Source organism: Hyla sarda, chromosome 4, assembly GCF_029499605.1.
Source record: "Hyla sarda isolate aHylSar1 chromosome 4, aHylSar1.hap1, whole genome shotgun sequence".
Lineage (NCBI taxonomy): Eukaryota > Metazoa > Chordata > Amphibia > Anura > Hylidae > Hyla > Hyla sarda.
This window is the reverse complement of record NC_079192.1, coordinates 286,143,261-286,163,079: the sequence shown is the minus strand read 5'-3', so window position 1 is coordinate 286,163,079 and position 19,819 is coordinate 286,143,261. Positions and strand designations below refer to the sequence as shown.

The 19,819-nt window shown below is 45.0% G+C and overlaps 1 protein-coding gene across 7 annotated transcripts in view; it reads right to left on the bottom strand.

Annotated features, from left to right (window-relative positions):
- The window catches only part of PPFIA2 (PTPRF interacting protein alpha 2), a 398,714-nt gene that overhangs the window by 88,385 nt on the left and 290,510 nt on the right, over nt 1-19,819 (bottom strand). For 4 of the 7 annotated variants that reach the window (XM_056574441.1, XM_056574435.1, XM_056574436.1 and 1 more), the window contains 3 exons: nt 17,735-17,821; nt 17,232-17,315; nt 670-801 (listed from right to left, as the gene is read on the bottom strand). In XM_056574441.1, the coding sequence (XP_056430416.1) occupies nt 670-801; nt 17,232-17,315; nt 17,735-17,821 (303 nt within the window). The remainder of the gene's footprint in view (nt 1-669; nt 802-17,231; nt 17,316-17,734; nt 17,822-19,819) is intronic. The other 3 variants (XM_056574437.1, XM_056574438.1, XM_056574440.1) reach the window with 1 other exon arrangement.

Here is a 19,819-nt window from a genome sequence, read left to right as displayed (position 1 = left end):
CTGAGATGTGGGGTTTTCCTCAGCTAAAATCCACCACATTTTCTGTGGAAACCCTTTTGGAGGCCACACCCCCTTTTTTTGACGGCCCCTTTTTGGGTTTTCTCAGTAAAATGGAGAGTTGGTCTTTTTTTTTATTGTTTTTTTTTTAATGCTGGCAATAATCTGGCGCACAAGTCTACAAAACATGTCGGGTTTACAATAGGAAATCAAGGTCAGTCTCTTCAAAACAGTGTACCACCCGCTGTTGCAAAACTACAATTTCCAGCATGCCTGGAAAGCAAAAGGTTGCTGGGAGTTGTAGTTTTACAGCAGTTGGGGGCACACTGTTTAGAAAATACTGCCCTATGAACTAACACGCTACAGCATCATTCCTTAGAACTCTACATTGTGTTGTTGTTTTGCTATTTCCTCATTAAATGCATTAATATATTGAATGGATGGGCCAACAATGGGTTACACTGAGGTGTACCTCCACACAGCATGGCATTGTCAGTATGAGCATGTGTAAGGACACTTCCATTTCATAAATGAGGAGGAATAACAGAGGAATGGCACAATGTTAAGTTTTAAGAAAAGATGCTCCAGAATTGTTATTTAATATGTAATACAAGTGCTAAAAAGTTCCTCTGAAAGTGTCCCTGTCATTTGAAAATAACAAGTAGCAGTTACTTTGTCTTCAAGTGCAGCCATTCGTTCCTTCAAGTGCAACTGCAATCGTTCATTGGATTCTGTTAGAAGCCTATCCACTGTATCAGAAAGTCTTTTGTTGTGTTCTTCATTCATTTTCTCTCTTTGGCGAGCCTAAAAAACATTTAAAAAAAAAGAAATACTTTCAGGGATCAGTCATCCAGCAACTTTTTGTAGTCTGAGATTGGAGAAGGTCCACTTCTCACCACCAATAAATGGTGCTACACTTTACCAATGGAGTAATGCATCTATTTTGCAAATTAAATACAAGTAAATGGGCACTATCATTTGCAAAAACTTTTTATATAATGTAAATAATGAAATGTTCATTTGTAATATACATTGTTAAAAATGTGTATATTTTCTCCTGTGTTCATAGATTTGGGGATTCTTATTTAACATTTTTGTTAATTTTCCTTTAAAAAACTTGGATGTACATTGGCACTATTGTCTCTATGATTGCTATTACTGCATTTTATTCTATAGCAATGTATACTTTATGCCTTGTAAACATGTCTCACTTCTCTGTAGAAAACTTTTGGTTGGAATTGTTACAATGTGGTACTTGAACGATATCCTAGATAAATAACTATATGTGCTTGAATGTCTTTAGTTAGCTAAATAAGTTTGAGGCAAACCCAGACCTTTGGAATAACCTACTGTGAAGAAAGAAGAAGCTGCTCTTGTGCATACAGTGGATAGACAGGCATGATGCAGAGATATTTCTCTGGATAGAAAAACTGAATGCCATGTGTCACATACAGGTGTGGCCCTGGGCAAAAATAAAAATGGGGCCCATGGGTCACATGACCAAAGATCACCATGTTGAATTGTGCTGCATCTCAGCTGAAGGCCATAGCACAAATGCATTATAGGGTCCAAATCTAAGCTATATAGGGGGAGATTTATACCTGTTAATTAATACCTGTGCAGAGGATCAGTGGTGGAGTTGCCCATAGCAGCCTGTTTAAAAATAAGAGTAGCATCCTCTACATAGTCTTTCATAAATCTCCCCCATAGTGAATACTTTTTGTTTAAAGTGCAACTATCACATAAAAATAGGTCAAAAACCTGTCAGCACAGTAAAAGCTGATCACTGGTATACTGCAGCCATACATTTGTTTTGGCACTCCTTGTCTTCTATGCTGTAAAAATGACTTTTATCTACACTTGCCAAAAGTCAGAGAGTCGTAGTCAGGGATCTGCAATCTCTTTTCCAACCTATGACCTCCTACCACATATATACTGCTCCCTATGACCCCCTGTCACATATATACTGCTCCCTATGACCCCCTGTCACATATATACTGCTCCCTATGACCCCCTGTCACATATATACTGCTCCCTATGACCTCCTATCACATATATACGGCTCCCTATGACCTCCTATCACATATATACGGCTCCCTATGACCTCCTATCACATATATACTGCTCCCTATGACCTCCTATCACATATTTCCTGGACGTCCTACGGCGGCACACATATGGGGATACATTCTCCTGTAGACCCGGTCATTAGAAGAGTATACTACTAGCAATTAAGCACAAAAATTGTTTAATTTGCCCCCCCCCCCGTGCAGGGCCGGCCCTACATAAGTCCCCACAAACCGACAGGACAGCGTAATTTTTTTCTTCTACGGTCGAAGAGTGAAGAAAGAAGAAATATTGAGCTCCATACCTGGGGTTTCTCAGGTCCCTAGGGCACCATGCAATATACCAGATGTATACCAGGGGGATTCTCTGGTCCCTCAACTGTGCACGCATTCTCCGGTGGGCTCGGGATTTCGGTTCGGGGATCACCAGAAGCTCTTGAAGCCGGAGCTCTCAGATGTGGCCGATGTTTGGAGTGCACACTTCCGGTTGACGGCATGCGCGCAAAAGCACAACGTTCTCGTGTTCTTGATGCGCAGAATGCACAGGGCGCATGCGCAAGGTAGGTTCTTCCGGTTCTTGCTGTGCAGGACCGGAAGTAAGTGGCAGATTACTTAAATATTGCCCGGGAGTTATCCTCGCTGCACTCTCCAGAGGCAGCAGTCTTCTTGACACCTACAGGTATCCCCTCATGAGGGGCTTTTGGTTTTTTAGGTATATGTGTATACTCAGATGGGTCTTACTACATAATCATATATATATATATATATATATATATATATATATATATATATATATATATATATGTCTTACAGCTATGTCTCAGGATAGGGGTAAAAGGAAAAGGAAGTCTAAACATAACACTTGTGATGTGTGCCAGACTCCCTTACCAGAGTCCTGGGAGGGAAGAAAATGTGTAAACTGCATACCATCTAGATCAAGCAGAATGTCACCAGACTCCTTTTTAGGCTGGTTTAAAGGTCAACTCACCTCTACCTTTGATGATCTGAAAACGTCTTTAACTACTGATAAAAATAGCAAGAAATCTCATGATCCTTCTACCTCCTCTAGCTCTGTGAGGGAGTCAGACAGTGAAGAAATGGAGGTCATAGAGTTGGAATCTCTAGAACATATTTATCTACTCCAGAAGGAGAATATGCCTAAATTAATTTCCGCAGTAAAACAAGCTTTATTACTTTCCCCCAGGGAAACCAGGAGTTTTTCCATCCCATCCGATTATCACGGATTGGATGGAAAAAGATTGGGTAAAGCCGGAGAAAAAGACGGATCCAGGAGCAAAATTTAAATCCGCCTATAGGTTGGATCCAGACGTCTCTGCCAAATGGGAAGCTCCTTCCAAAGTAGATTTGGCAGCTGCTAGGTTGGCTAGAACTTCTATATTTCCATCGGACAAATTGTCTTTACTTACAGACCCGATGGAAAGGAGAGCAGATTCCTTGTTTAAAAAATCTTGTCTAGCTGCAGCGGCTTCCTCTAAGGTGGCCACAGCTTCAGTACCAGTGGCCAGGGCACTGAGGCTATGGCTTAGTCCACTGACACAAGATATTAAAGACGGGGTGTCAAGAGAAGACTTGATAAATGACTTATCAGGCATGAAAATAGCCGCAGATTTCTTGTGTGATGCACCTCTAGATGTGCTAAAGTTCTCCCAAGCCATGGCCCTGTCCAATGCCACAACAAGATCCTTGTGGATCAAACAGTGGTCTGGAGGAGACATCCTTTCTAAAAGTCATTTCATTTCCCTTCCTTTTGAACCTTCTTCCCTGTTTGGTCCTCAACTAAAAGGAATCCTTAAAGATTTGAGTGAGGATAAAGGTGAATCTTTTCCCCACCAGAAGAAGAAACAAGTGAGGCCTTTCAGGAAGTTCAAAAGCTCCCCTAAGAAGCAGACTTCCTTTCATCACTCTGACAGAAGGGGGGCTTCAGAAGTAGCCAACAAGCTTCCAACCAAAAGAAGTAGCAGAAGCCCGCCAAGGGGACAGGGCAATGACGCCATTCAAGATGCACCAGTTGGAGCCAGATTACGCCTCTTCAAGAACATCTGGTCCGAGACATCATCGGACGTTTGGGTTACAGATGTCATCAGGAGAGGATACTCTCTGGAGTTCAAGAGAAAACCTCCAGAGAGGTTCACAGTCAGCAAAAACAACAAGATAGTTTCTCATTTGGTGCATCAATTCATAGAGAAAAAAGTGCTGGAAAAAGTTCCTTTTACAGAAAGAAGAAGGGGCCATTATTCCAGGATCTTTGCAGTTCCAAAAAAAGGAGGAGACTGGAGGCTTATCATAGATGTTACGCCGAGCGCTCCGGGTCCCCGCTCCTCCCCGGAGCGCTCGCCACATCCTCGCTACTGCAGCGCCCCGGTCAGATCCACTGACCGGGTGCGCTGCGATACCGCCTCCAGCCGGGATGCGATTCGCGATGCGGGTGGCGCCCGCTCGCGATGCGCACCCCGGCTCCCGTACCTGACTCGCTCTCCGTCGGTCCTGTCCCGGCGCGCGCGGCCCCGCTCCTTAGGGCGCGCGCGCCGGCTCTCTGCGATTTAAAGGGCCACTGCGCCACTGATTGGCGCAGTTGTTCTAATTAGTGTGTTCACCTGTGCACTCCCTATGTATACCTCACTTCCCCTGCACTCCCTCGCCGGATCTTGTTGCCATTGTGCCAGTGAAAGCGTTTCCTTGTGTGTTCCTAGCCTGTGTTCCAGACCTCCTGCCGTTGCCCCTGACTACGATCCTTGCTGCCTGTCCCGACCTTCTGCTACGTCCGACCTTGCTCTTGTCTACTCCCTTGTACCGCGCCTATCTTCAGCAGTCAGAGAGGTTGAGCCATTGCTAGTGGATACGACCTGGTTACTACCGCCGCTGCAAGACCATCCCGCTTTGCGGCGGGCTCTGGTGAATACCAGTAGTAACTTAGAACCGGTCCACTAGCACGGTCCACGCCAATCCCTCTCTGGCACAGAGGATCCACCTCCTGCCAGCCGAATCGTGACAGTAGATCCGGCCATGGATCCCGCTGAAGTTCCACTGCCAGTTGTCGCCGACCTCACCACGGTGGTCGCCCAGCAGTCGCAACAGATAGCGCAACAAGGCCACCAGCTGTCTCAACTGACCGTGATGCTACAGCAGCTACTACCACTGCTTCAACAATCATCTCCTCCGCCTGCTCCTGCACCTCCTCCGCAGCGAGTGGCCGCTTCCGGCCTACGACTATCCTTGCCGGATAAATTTGATGGGGACTCTAAGTTTTGCCGTGGCTTTCTTTCACAATGTTCCCTGCACTTGGAGATGATGTCGGACCAGTTTCCTACTGAAAGGTCTAAGGTGGCTTTCGTAGTCAGCCTTCTGTCTGGGAAAGCTCTGTCATGGGCCACACCGCTCTGGGACCGCAATGACCCCGTCACTGCCTCTGTACACTCCTTCTTCTCGGAAATTCGAAGTGTCTTTGAGGAACCTGCCCGAGCCTCTTCTGCTGAGACTGCCCTGCTGAACCTGGTCCAGGGTAATTCTTCCGTTGGCGAGTACGCCATACAATTCCGTACTCTTGCTTCCGAATTATCCTGGAATAATGAGGCCCTCTGCGCGACCTTTAAAAAAGGCCTATCCAGCAACATTAAAGATGTTCTGGCCGCACGAGAAATTCCTGCTAACCTGCATGAACTCATTCATCTAGCCACTCGCATTGACATGCGTTTTTCCAAAAGGCGTCAGGAGCTCCGCCAGGATATGGTCTTTGTTCGCACGAGGCGTTTTTTCTCCCCGGCTCCTCTCTCCTCTGGTCCTCTGCAATCCGTTCCTGTGCCTTCCGCCGTGGAGGCTATGCAAGTTGACCGGTCTCGCTTGACACCTCAAGAGAGGACACGACGCCGCATGGAGAATCTTTGCCTGTACTGTGCCGGTACCGAACACTTCCTGAAGGATTGTCCTATCCGTCCTCCCCGCCTGGAAAGACGTACGCTGACTCCGCACAAAGGTGAGACAGTTCTTGATGTCAACTCTGCTTCTCCACGCCTTACTGTGCCTGTGCGGATATCTGCCTCTACCTTCTCCTTCTCTACCATGGCCTTCTTGGATTCCGGATCTGCAGGAAATTTTATTTTGGCCTCTCTCATCAACAGGTTCAACATCCCGGTGACCAGTCTCGCCAGACCCCTCTACATCAATTGTGTTAACAATGAAAGATTGGACTGTACCGTACGTTACCGCACGGAGCCCCTCCTAATGTGCATCGGACCTCATCACGAAGAAATTGAGTTTTTGGTCCTCTCCAATTGCACTTCCGAAATTCTCCTTGGACTACCGTGGCTTCAACGCCATTCCCCAACCCTTGATTGGTCCACAGGAGAGATCAAGAGCTGGGGTACTTCTTGTTTCAAGGACTGTCTTAAACCGGTTCCCAGTACTCCCTGCCGTGACCCTGTGGTTCCCCCTGTAACCGGTCTCCCTAAGGCTTATATGGACTATGCTGACGTATTTTGCAAAAAACAAGCTGAGACTTTACCTCCTCACAGGCCTTATGACTGTCCTATTGACCTCCTCCCGGGCACTACTCCACCCCGGGGCAGAATTTATCCTCTGTCCGCCCCAGAGACTCTTGCTATGTCTGAATACATCCAGGAAAATTTAAAAAAGGGGTTTATCCGCAAATCCTCCTCTCCTGCCGGAGCTGGATTTTTCTTTGTGTCCAAAAAAGATGGCTCCCTACGTCCTTGCATTGATTACCGCGGACTTAATAAAATCACGGTAAAGAACCGCTACCCCCTACCTCTTATCTCAGAACTCTTTGATCGCCTTCAAGGTGCCCACATCTTTACCAAACTGGACTTAAGAGGTGCTTATAATCTCATCCGCATCAGGGAGGGGGACGAATGGAAAACTGCATTTAACACCAGAGATGGACACTTTGAGTATCTAGTCATGCCCTTTGGCCTGTGCAACGCCCCTGCCGTCTTCCAAGACTTTGTTAAAGAAATTTTTCGTGATCTCTTATATTCCTGTGTTGTTGTGTATCTGGACGATATTCTGATTTTTTCTGCCAACTTAGAAGAACATCGCCAGCATGTCCGCATGGTTCTTCAGAGACTTCGAGACAATCAACTTTATGCCAAAATGGAGAAATGTCTGTTTGAATGTCAATCTCTTCCTTTCCTAGGATACTTGGTCTCTGGCCAGGGACTACAAATGGACCCAGATAAACTCTCTGCCGTCTTAGATTGGCCACGCCCCTCCGGACTCCGTGCTATCCAACGTTTTTTGGGGTTCGCCAATTATTACAGACAATTTATTCCACATTTTTCCACTATTGTGGCTCCTATCGTGGCTTTAACCAAGAAGAATGCCAATCCTAAGTCCTGGTCTCCCCAAGCGGAAGACGCATTTAAACGGCTCAAGTCTGCCTTTTCTTCTGCTCCCGTGCTCTCCAGACCTGACCCATCTAAACCCTTCCTATTGGAGGTTGATGCCTCCTCAGTGGGAGCTGGAGCGGTCCTTCTACAAAAAAATTCTTCCGGGCATGCTGTTACTTGTGGTTTTTTTTCTAGGACCTTCTCTCCGGCGGAGAGGAACTACTCCATCGGGGATCGAGAACTACTGGCCATTAAATTGGCACTTGAGGAATGGAGGCATCTGCTGGAGGGATCAAAATTTCCAGTTATCATTTACACCGACCACAAGAATCTCTCCTATCTCCAGTCTGCCCAACGGCTGAATCCTCGCCAGGCCAGGTGGTCTTTGTTCTTTGCCCGTTTTAACTTTGAAATTCATTTTCGCCCTGCCGACAAGAACATTAGGGCCGATGCTCTCTCTCGTTCCTCGGATGCTTCGGAAGTAGAGGTCTCTCCGCAACACATCATTCCTCCTGACTGTCTGATCTCCACTTCTCCAGCCTCCATCAGGCAAACTCCTCCAGGGAAGACCTTCGTCTCTCCACGCCAACGTCTCGGGATTCTCAAATGGGGTCACTCCTCCCACCTCGCTGGCCATGCGGGCATCAAAAAGTCTTTGCAACTCATCTCTCGCTTCTATTGGTGGCCGACTCTGGAGACGGATGTTGTTGATTTTGTGCGGGCCTGTACTGTCTGTGCCCGGGATAAGACTCCTCGCCAGAAGCCTGCTGGTCTCCTTCATCCTCTGCCTGTCCCCGAACAGCCTTGGTCTCTGATTGGTATGGACTTTATTACAGACTTACCCCCATCCCGTGGCAACACTGTTGTTTGGGTGGTCTTTGATCGATTTTCCAAGATGGCACATTTTATTCCTCTTCCTGGTCTTCCTTCAGCGCCTCAGTTGGCAAAACAATTTTTTGTACACATTTTTCGTCTTCACGGTTTGCCCACGCAGATCGTCTCGGATAGAGGCGTCCAATTCGTGTCAAAATTCTGGAGGGCTCTCTGTAAACAACTCAAGATTAAATTAAACTTCTCTTCTGCTTATCATCCTCAATCCAATGGGCAAGTAGAAAGAATTAACCAGGTCCTGGGTGACTATTTACGGCATTTTGTTTCCTCCCGCCAGGATGACTGGGCAGATCTTCTACCATGGGCCGAATTCTCGTACAACTTCAGAGTCTCTGAATCTTCTTCTAAATCCCCATTTTTCGTGGTGTACGGCCGTCACCCTCTTCCCCCCCTCCCTACTCCCTTGCCCTCTGGTTTGCCCGCTGTGGATGAAGTGACTCGTGATCTTTCCACCATATGGAAAGAGACCCAAAATTCTCTTTTACAGGCTTCATCTCGCATGAAAAAGTTTGCCGATAAGAAAAGAAGAGCTCCTCCCATTTTTTCTCCCGGGGACAAGGTATGGCTCTCCGCTAAATATGTCCGCTTCCGTGTCCTCAGCTACAAACTGGGACCACGCTATCTTGGTCCTTTCAAAATCTTGTGCCAAATTAATCCTGTCTCTTACAAACTTCTTCTTTCTCTTCGTATTCCTAATGCCTTTCATGTCTCTCTTCTTAAACCACTCATCATCAACCGTTTCTCTCCCAAACTTGTTTCTCCCACTCCTGTTTCCGGTTCCTCTGACATCTTCTCCGTAAAGGAGATACTGGCCTCCAAGACGGTCAGAGGGAAAAAAAAATTTTTGGTCGATTAGGAGGGCTGTGGTCCTGAAGAGAGATCCTGGGAACCTGAGGACAACATCCTAGACAAAAGTCTGGTCCTCAGGCTCTCAGGCTCCAAGAAGAGGGGGAGACCCAAGGGGGGGGTACTGTTACGCCGAGCGCTCCGGGTCCCCGCTCCTCCCCGGAGCGCTCGCCACATCCTCGCTACTGCAGCGCCCCGGTCAGATCTACTGACCGGGTGCGCTGCGATACCGCCTCCAGCCGGGATGCGATTCGCGATGCGGGTGGCGCCCGCTCGCGATGCGCACCCCTGCTCCCGTACCTGACTCGCTCTCCGTCGGTCCTGTCCCAGCGCGCGCGGCCCCGCTCCCTAGGGCGCGCGCGCGCCGGGTCTCTGCGATTTAAAGGGCCACTGCGCCACTGATTGGCGCAGTTGTTCTAATTAGTGTGTTCACCTGTGCACTCCCTATGTATACCTCACTTCCCCTGCACTCCCTCGCCGGATCTTGTTGCCATTGTGCCAGTGAAAGCGTTTCCTTGTGTGTTCCTAGCCTGTGTTCCAGACCTCCTGCCGTTGCCCCTGACTACGATCCTTGCTGCCTGCCCCGACCTTCTGCTACGTCCGACCTTGCTCTTGTCTACTCCCTTGTACCGCGCCTATCTTCAGCAGTCAGAGAGGTTGAGCCGTTGCTAGTGGATACGACCTGGTTACTACCGCCGCTGCAAGACCATCCCGCTTTGCGGCGGGCTCTGGTGAATACCAGTAGTAACTTAGAACCGGTCCACTAGCACGGTCCACGCCAATCCCTCTCTGGCACAGAGGATCCACCTCCTGCCAGCCGAATCGTGACAATAGATCTGTCATATTTAAACCAGTTCCCGTACAAAAAATCCTTCAAGATGGAGTCGATTCAGTCTGCATGCCTGAATCTTCAAAAAGGAGACTTCATGGCGTCCATAGATTTACAGAACGCATATCTACATATTCCTATTCTTCAAAGTCACAGAAAGTTCTTAAGAATCGCAATCAGGGATCAAGACGATCTCGTACATCTTCAATTCTCATGCCTTCCTTTTGAGATTGCGTCGGCTCCCCGAGTGTTCACAAAAGTGATAGTGGTCTTTACGGCAGCCCTAAGATTACAGGGCATTTGTGTCACTCCATATCTTGACGACTGGCTAGTCAGGGCCCAATCCCAAGATCTTCTAGAGAACCATGTGAAGACAACAATTCAGTTTCTACAGCAACACGGGTTCCTAGTAAATTTCAAAAAGTCAAACCTTACACCAACCAGAAGAATCCGTTATCTTGGGTTTATCATAGATTCGGTAAGGATGCATCTTTTTCTGTCAGAAGAAAGGATTCTGAACATAAGGAGTATGATCCAGTTCCTCATGCCACTAAAGGCATGTACGGTAAGATTTGCCATGAAAATCCTAGGTCTTCTTACCTCCACCATACAGGCAGTCCCGTGGGCAAAGGCACACATAAGAGTCCTTCAGACTCATATTTTGAAGAGCTGAAACAGGAATCCAAACTCTCTGGAGATGGAGATTCCAGTGACGGAGTCAGTGAAACAAGATCTCTCCTGGTGGATAGAAGAGCACCATCTAGTGAAAGGCAAAACTATACTCTCTCATCTTCCGAAGGTACTCACTACGGATGAGTCAGGCTCGGACTGAGGTGCCCATGTAGAGAACAGCTGGGTAAAAAACAATTGGAGTCCAAAGGAGTTGAGCTTCTCCTCAAATATGAAGGAATTAAGAGCAATAAGGAAAGCCATCATTTATTTCCAGAACCAGCTGCAAGGTCAGTCAGTGCAAGTTCTGTCGGACAATCTTGCCTCTGTTTATTATGTGAACAAACAGGGGGGGACAAGGAGCGAGGCACTACAATTAGAGTGCGCACAGATGATGAGCTGGGCAGAATGCCATCTAGTGTCCCTATCAGCAGTTCACATAAAGGGCTCATCCAACACCACAGTGGACTGGCTAAGCAGAAACAAGGTTTCTCAGGGGGAATGGGAGCTCAACACGGAGGTGTTTCACCAAATAACAAGCAGATGGGGAGCCCCGTCAGTAGATATCATGGCAACAAAACAAAATACGAAACTTATCAAGTTTTGTTCCCTATCCAAGAGGGATCAACCTCTGGCGGTGGACAGTCTCTCGATCAGTTGGGCCGGGATATTCATCTATGTGTTTCCTCCAGTCCAACTGATACCATTGGTCCTGAGGAAAATCAGAGACGAGAAGGTGAGGGCAATTGCGGTGATTCCCTTCTGGCCTCGACGGGCCTGGTTTCATCTCGTGTAGAGTCTTTCGAGTGGAAAATTCTGGAAGCTTCCTCAACACAAAGATCTTCTACACCAAGCAGGTATATACCATCAGAACCTAGACAGATTACACCTAGCGGCTTGGAATCTGAACGCTCCACACTAAGGGATCAAGGATTTTCACAAGAAGTAATCAACACCTTGTTAGCCTCAAGGAAACCTGCTACCATGAAGGTTTATGCCAAAGTTTGGAGTTTAACCTCTTCCGGACACAGGGCGTATGGATACGCCCTGCATTCCGAGTCCTTAAGGACCGAGAGCTTATCCATACGCCCGTGGGAAATCCGGTCCCCACCGCTAGCCGGTTGGGGACCGGAGCCGGATGCCTGCTGAAATCATTCAGCAGGCACCCTGGCACATCGCCCAGGGGGGTCCTGAGACCCCCCCATGTCGGCGATCGGAGAAAATCGCATGTAAATTCAGACATGCGATTTTCTCCAATTCCGGGCTGATCGGGTCTCTGGTGACCCGATCACCCGGAAAATAGGGATGATTGGAGTTGGCAGCGACAGCCCCGATCAGCCTAAAGGATAGGAGTGAGGTCGCAAAGCTGCGATCTACTCCCATCCCCTGCCATTACTCAGAACGGAGTTCTGACCAATGGCAGCGCAGGACAGGGGGTTGGGAAGAAGATGGAGACCGTACCTGCAGGAGAAGATGCCTGGGGACCTGGGATCTTCGCTGGAGCCTGCTGGATCCTGATCAGGTAGGGAATCAACAGTGGGGGGGGGGGGGGGGGATTGAAAGTGAACGTAAATCGATCTTTACTGTGGCAACCGCTAGGGGGGGAAAACTGCAACTCCCAGCATGCCCAGAGTTGTAGTTTTGCAACATCTGGAGGGTCACAGTTTGGAGACCACTGTTACAGTGGTGCCCAAACAGTAGCCCTCCAGATGTTGCCAGGCATGCTGGAAGTTGTAGTTCTGTAACATCTGTCCCTTCAGATTTAGCAATTTTCATGACATTTTTGAAAATTGCTGCTCTACTTTAAAGCACTCAAATTTTTTCAAAAAGCTAAAATATGTCCATTTTATGATGCCAACATAAAGTGGACATATTGTGTTTGTGATGAAAAATAAAATTTATTTGGAATATCCATTTTCCTTACAATTAGAGAGCTTCAAAGTTAGAAAAATGCTAAATTTTCAAAATTTTCATGAAATTTGGGGATTTTTCACCAAAAAAGGATGCAATTAACGCCGAAAATTTGCCACCAAAATAAAGTAGAATATGTCACGAAAAAACTATCTCAGAATAAGAATATTCGGTAAAAGCGTTTTCGCGTTATTAATTCGTAAAGTGACGGTGGTCATAATTGCGAAAAAGGGCTGCGTCCTTAAGGGGATATATCTTGGATGGTGCACAAGAAATTTCATGTCTCCAGAGGAATGTCCTTGAGAAAGGCCTCAAACCCAATACCTTAAAGGTGCATGTTACAGCGATCAATGCACATTTGAATGGGATCTTCTCTGGATCCCTAGTAGTATCTAGATTTTTTAGAGCTATAAAAAAATTACGTCCAGTCTTCCATAACCCAATGCCTGCCTGGGATCTGCCTCTAGTCCTAAAGAACCTGTGTGTTCATCCTTTTGAACCATTATCATCCGCATCTGTGAAACATCTGTCTTTCAAAACAGTCTTCCTGATTGCAATAACATTTGCAAGAAGAATCAGTGAGATTCAAGCTCTATCTTGTAAAGATCCATATCTGAAAATACTACAAGACTCAGTGACCTTCCGTACCATGCCAGGCTTTCTTCCCAAGGTGGCCTCATCTTCCAACATTAACCAAGAAATTATACTCTCGGTAATCCCAGAAGAACCGGACAGTAACCTACATCTTTTGGATGTCAAGAGGGCAGTACTAGAATACATCGATAGATCTTCCCAGTTCAGATCTTCAGAGAATTTATTCCTCCAGTTTCAAGGTCCCAATAGAGGGAAGAAAGCAAGTAAGGCATCCTTATCCCGCTGGATCAGAGATACAATCAAAATATGCTATGAATCAGAGGGAATCCAGTCTCCATTATCGGTTTGAGCTCATTCTACGCGCTCCACGGCCGCCTCTTGGGCAGAAAGGAGTAATGTTCCTCTGGATATGATCTGCGAAGCAGCAACATGGGCATCCCCTGATACCTTCATCAAGCATTACATGCTGGATGTAGCAGTGTCAGAGGAGTCAGCCTTTGGAATGAGGGTTATACAAGCCGCAGGGAGCAGTAAAAATGTTTTCCCTCCCTTTATTTTCATATTGCTATGGTTTCCCCATATGTGTGCCGCCGTAGGATGTCCAGGAAATGGGAAATTTGTCTTACCTGAAATTTCCATTTTCTGTAGTCCGTAGGCGGCACAAGATCCCTTCCAATAAATGATATTGCTACATAAAATTTACGCTGTCCTGTCGGTTTGTGGGTACTTATGTAGGGCCGGCCCTGCGCGAGGGGGGGGGTGCAAATTAATCAATTTTTGTGCTTAATTGCTAGTAGTATACTCTTCTAATGACCGGGTCTACAGGAGAATGTATCCTCATATGTGTGCCGCCTACGGACTACAGGAAATGGAAATTTCAGGTAAGACAAATTTCCCACATACTGCTCCCTATGACCTCCTATCACATATATACTGCTCCCTATGACCTCCTATCACATATATATACTGCTCCCTATGACCTCCTATCACATATATACTGCTCCCTATGACCTCCTATCACATATATACTATTCCCTATGACCTCCTTTCACATATATATACTGCTCCTTATGACCTCCTATCACATATATACTGCTCCTTATGACCTCCTATCACATATATAGTGCTCTCTATTACCCCCTATCATATATACTGCTCCCTATGACCTCCTATCACATATATACTGCTCCCTATGACCTCCTGTCACATATATACTGCTCCCTATGACCCCCTGTCACATATATACTGATCCCTATGACCTCCTATCACATATATACGGCTCCCTAAGACCTCCTATCACATATATACGGCTCCCTATGACCTCCTATTACATATATACTGCTCCCTATGACCTCCTATCACATATATACGGTTCCCTATGACCTCCTATCACATATATACTACTCCCTATGACCTCCTATCACATATATACTGCTCCCTATGACCTCCTATCACATATATACGGTTCCCTATGACCTCCTATCACATATATAGTGCTCTCTATTACCCCCTATCACATATACTGCTCCCTATGGCCCCCTTCTCCCACTATACACTGCTTCCTATGCTCCCCATATACTGCTACCTATACTCCCATATATTGCTAACTCTACCCCCTACATACAGTTTATATGCCCCTCATCACATGTACTGGTCTCCCCACCTTCCTCAAAGCCCCCTCCCCCCATGCTTTTCCCTATTACCTCCTCCTCCTCTTTGTACACTGTATGGTAAAGGACCTGCGATGGTCCTTTACCATACAGTGTGAGTGTCTATTCTGCTCTGTGGGCACTTTGAATCCCAGGCTCCCACAAGGCGTCTCTCACATTACTGTAGTCTGCCACAATTTGTATAAAATCGCTGCATTTTGGCCACGATTTTACCGCCAGCAATGTTCCTCTAGAGTTCAGGGGGCCTTTTTGGACATGGGGGCCCTGGGCAATTTCTCAGGTTGATCCCCCCCCCCCCCCCCCCCTAAAACCAGCCATGGTCACATAACATGCGCATAAGTATCACATGACTTTGTGAATAAAAAATAAATAAATAAAAAAACACTAATAAAAGCAAAAGTACAAAACCAATTCAAATGAGTCATAGTCCCAGGGGAATCCACCAACACGTTTCCAGTCTCTATGAATCTATGAATTGTTAATGATGGTTACAACAATCCCTAATATAAGTGAAATAAATGTACCTTCCTTAATTACCTGAGAAACAGCCAGATTCCAGTTTACTCATAATGCATTTTTTTTTTAAAGAAACATAATACAGACTTCAGAGATACCAAGTGTCTTACACATTAAATTAAATACATCATTAAATGCACATAATTCCTGTATGAATACAAATCAACACTCAAAAAATAACATAGATGTAACACCATTCTCGAACAGATAAGAAAGGTACTGAAAGTTTGAACAGTCACTTAATCTCCCCATTCACACTAACTGTTCACACTACATTGTGATAACTTTCCTATCTGTTGAAGTATGGTGTTAGTATAGAGTATTGATTTGTATACAAGCTGGAATCAGAAAATTATGTGTGTACATTTAATGATGTATTTAATGTTGTTGTATATACTTTTATATTAATTGTTTGGTCTATCTCTGAAGATTGCACTATGTTTCATTGAGAACCCAAGCATTATGGGTAAACTGGGAGCTGGGTGTTATCAGGTGATTAATAAACTTACAGTGATCTCCAGACTTGTGATGTCCTCAACATGTGACGTTTTCAACTTATGATGGCCTGTCAAGGGACATGGTATTCAGCATCATCTTACGATGCCTCTGGGCAATGGCATGACCGCCATCCCCACTGGGACTGCTCAGTACAGCTGCCACCTGCTGGGAATGCCAAGTTCTGGCATCAGAGAGTTACAGATAGCAGAGCAGTAAATCTCATAGAAACTATATCTCATAAACAAAAGTAGCACAGGTCTGCAAAACTCCCAAGTGTCTGGACAGTCCTGAATTTTATTTTGTGGGAGGTCTGCAGAATGTCCAGGTCCCTTCTCCTCACTGTGCTGCTAGTATGAGTGATGAACAGCCTTTATTTTCATCTGCCTTACATTGCCTATTTGTGTACCTGTAATACCTGTGTACCTGTAATTGAGACATCTGTAGAAAGGAGGATGGTGTGTCCAGGCCAAGCTCACCTCCACAGGCACTGTGCTGGGCAGACTGTGACTACATACAAGGGAGCTACACGGTAGCTTTGGGCTAGGACATTAAGTGTATAAAATGGGATCTAAAAGGCTAGACTAAACAAGTAATGGGCGCTCCAGAAACTGAAAGACCCTGCAATTCCTGTTTTTAAAAGGAAAGGAAGGAAGTGTACGCAGTATGTGTCAGGGTAGATCAGGTGTGGTGCCAGCATAGTCAGCAATAAACTTGGGGACCCTGCAATGGCCGCTGTCAGATGGAAAGGAAGGTTGAGCATTGTTTGTCAGGTTAGAATCAAGGTGGTGCCAGCGTTGTCAGAAGATGGTGTTGTGGATAATCTCTAAGGTCCTGATATAAATCATCCTACAGATTGCATGGATCTGCAGGTAACTCATTTATTAAGTGCCTTATCTGTATGCGGATTATGTGATTCCTGATATATATCACAACTATCTATCACTTCTAGACAACATAGGGCATAATTGTATGCCCTAGTCATGGTTCAGGTATATAAAGCGCGCTCACATGCTGAAAGCACTTCACACCCAGAAATTCCTAGCTACTACAAATGCCAGACATTGGCAAATTAACCGTAGCCCAGTATTAACCCTTCAGAACAATCAACGTTGCATTGTCGGTCCTTTGGGGGGGGGGGCAGTCAGGACCTCTGTGGTGTGACCATTGGGTCCCAATCAACCTGCATGATGGCTGGAGGGCCCTCATCTGCCTCTATTCCGCTCTCTCATCAATCTGCTTCTCCAGATTATGCTATATGCTAATAGCTGATCATAAAAACACATTTTATTTTACCATAAAGGACATGTATATCATACTTATGGAAGTTCTCTTGTAATGTTATGTACCGTAAATTCTAACACTATTTGTGACTATTACATACCCTCTGAAGTTCTTGATTTTTTTCTTCAAGCTGTGTTTCCAGATGCCTCATTCTTTCTTCAATATTCCCATGCCTTTCTTCTGCCTATGGAAAAAAACACAAGGGGCTGATATGAAATGTGTGCACCCAGGTAGGCCATGTGTTCCTCAAGTAGGTACAAGACAAAAGCAAGCTACTACTAACTGCAAACTTACTCAAGTAAAATAAATTGTATAGAAGCAGGCAGCTGGACAGCATTGCTTGAAATGTGTCAGCTAACAGAGGCCTGCTACATCCAAGCACTAGCAGAACTTTGGGTTTATTTATGAGCAATGAAGTCAGCCAAATGTAACATGCAGGCTGTGCATGGTTTGAACACAAACCTCATATTGTAACTCATAAGCCCCTAAAGCACTAAACTGCAGGATGGTTGATTATCAATAATTAAAGCATAAAAGAAGACAAAAAAAAAGAAATTAGATGAATTCTATTCAGCAACAGAAAGTAAAGTCCTGTAGGACTACCTTCCTACGTATGGAGATCATTTCTTGTAGCTTAGCTTCCATAACATATTGATAATCATCAGATGAGGTAGAAGAAGTTGGATCAGACTAACAAGTCAAGGAAAAGGAGAGGGACAAAGTTCATAAAACCAGAAGAAAAGGCCACAAAAGACGAACGAAAAAGCACAAAATGCTTAAAACAAAAATATGTGACAATGTAAATTTTAACGATAACAGACTTAAAAGAAATAAACAGCAAGTGAAGTAATCTAGAAAAAAAAACAAATTAAAGTTCAGCATGGATATACAGTAGTTGTAAAACGTCAATCCTCTGTCTTCATTCATATGAAAAACATGCTTGATGTAATTCAAATGCTAGATGGGTTTTGACCATCACCTTTCTTAATCATAAGCAACATAAAGTTCAAATGACAACATGTAAATAGCAACTTTAGATATATTCTCCAAATTACATGGTAAACCTTTACTAATAGCAGACATAGTTATATCTAGAGTGAATACATAATTAAATTAGATTGTTGTTTACATGCTAACCATATTTTATTGAGTGTCTCATGGGTACTATATAGACAACAGTTGGATTATGTATTCATTTGTAATGTTAAGGGTTAACAGACATTTTCCTAGCGGTTATATACTGTAATCAATTGGTAGTGGTTTGTCATGGAATGGTGAGAGTGTATCTAAAGTTTCTATTTAAACTTTGAACTGTATATTGCTTATGATTAGAGATGAGCGAAGTTACAGTGATTCAATTTGTCACGAACTTCTCGGCTCGGCGGTTTCTGACTTTAGTCTGCATAAATGAGTTCAGCTTTCAGGTGCTGCAGTGGATACAGTCCTAGGAGAGTCTCCAGCCCACCGGAGCACCTGAAAGCTGAACTAATTTATGCAGGCTAAAGTCAGCAACTGCCGAGCCGAGAAGTTCATGACGAATCGAATCACGGTATCTTCGCTCATCTCTACTTATGATTAAGAAGATGGTGGAAAGGCATCAAGCATCTTAATTTCTTTTTTTTTTACTACTGCAATCATGTTTGTAATATGAACGAATAAAAAAGATATTTTACAACTATATCAGTGCTGGACGTTTTCTCTCCATTGGATGGACAGTTCAACTCCATGTATGTCTGTGCATGGATCCATGGTTACAGCAGGTGTGCTGGCTATACGTACTTGGGGTTAATATAATGAAATGATGTACCCCTTGTGTGTGCCCTCTAGTACTCACATGTTGATCATGCCTTTCATTATTGCAGAACCAGCATTTACATTATGACCTCTTTTACAGTGAGCTCTGAATTTTTGTTTCATTCTTTGCTCATTTGTTTTATTTGTCATTTAACTTGTGTGTTATCTGACCAGTTGTAAGAGTCCTGAAGATATACTGATGCTATATGACTATATTTATTATTGGAAAAAATTTTTTTACAGAAAAAATTGTACACTAATAAGATATAATGACTTTATTCACCGTGTGTAATAAAAACATATACAGTGATCCCTCAACTTACAATAGCCTCAACATACAATAGTTTCAACATACAATGGGCTTTTCTGGACCATTGTAACTTGAAACCAGACTCAACATACAATCCTACAGACAGTCCAGATCTGCGAAACGTGTCAATGGCTGGAAGAACCGACCAATCAGAATGGATATTCACTGGTAAAACCCCTGTATTAGCGCGTGCACTGTAGTACTGAAGCGCATGCACTGAATTCCTGTCTGGTAGTGCCCCCTAAAGTACAGGGAGGTGTTACATGTTCTGTACTACTCTTAACCTATGTCACAGTTAGCTGCTCCTTTGGACACCAAGTAAGGGCGGCTCCATTTAACTTTTTTAGGAAATTGCATGTACTGTACAGGACCCTGAAGAAACTCCTGTCCTCTACATAGACAAGTGTTTCCCAAGCAGGGCACCTCCAGCTGTTGCAAAACTACAACTTCCAGGGTATGTTGGGAGTTGTAGTTTTGCAACAGCTGGAGGCACCCTGGTTGGGAAACACTGACAGAGACAGTGATTACAGCTCCCAGCAGATCTTTCTTACTTTTATATGTAAGGACTTGCTTTATCTGTATTA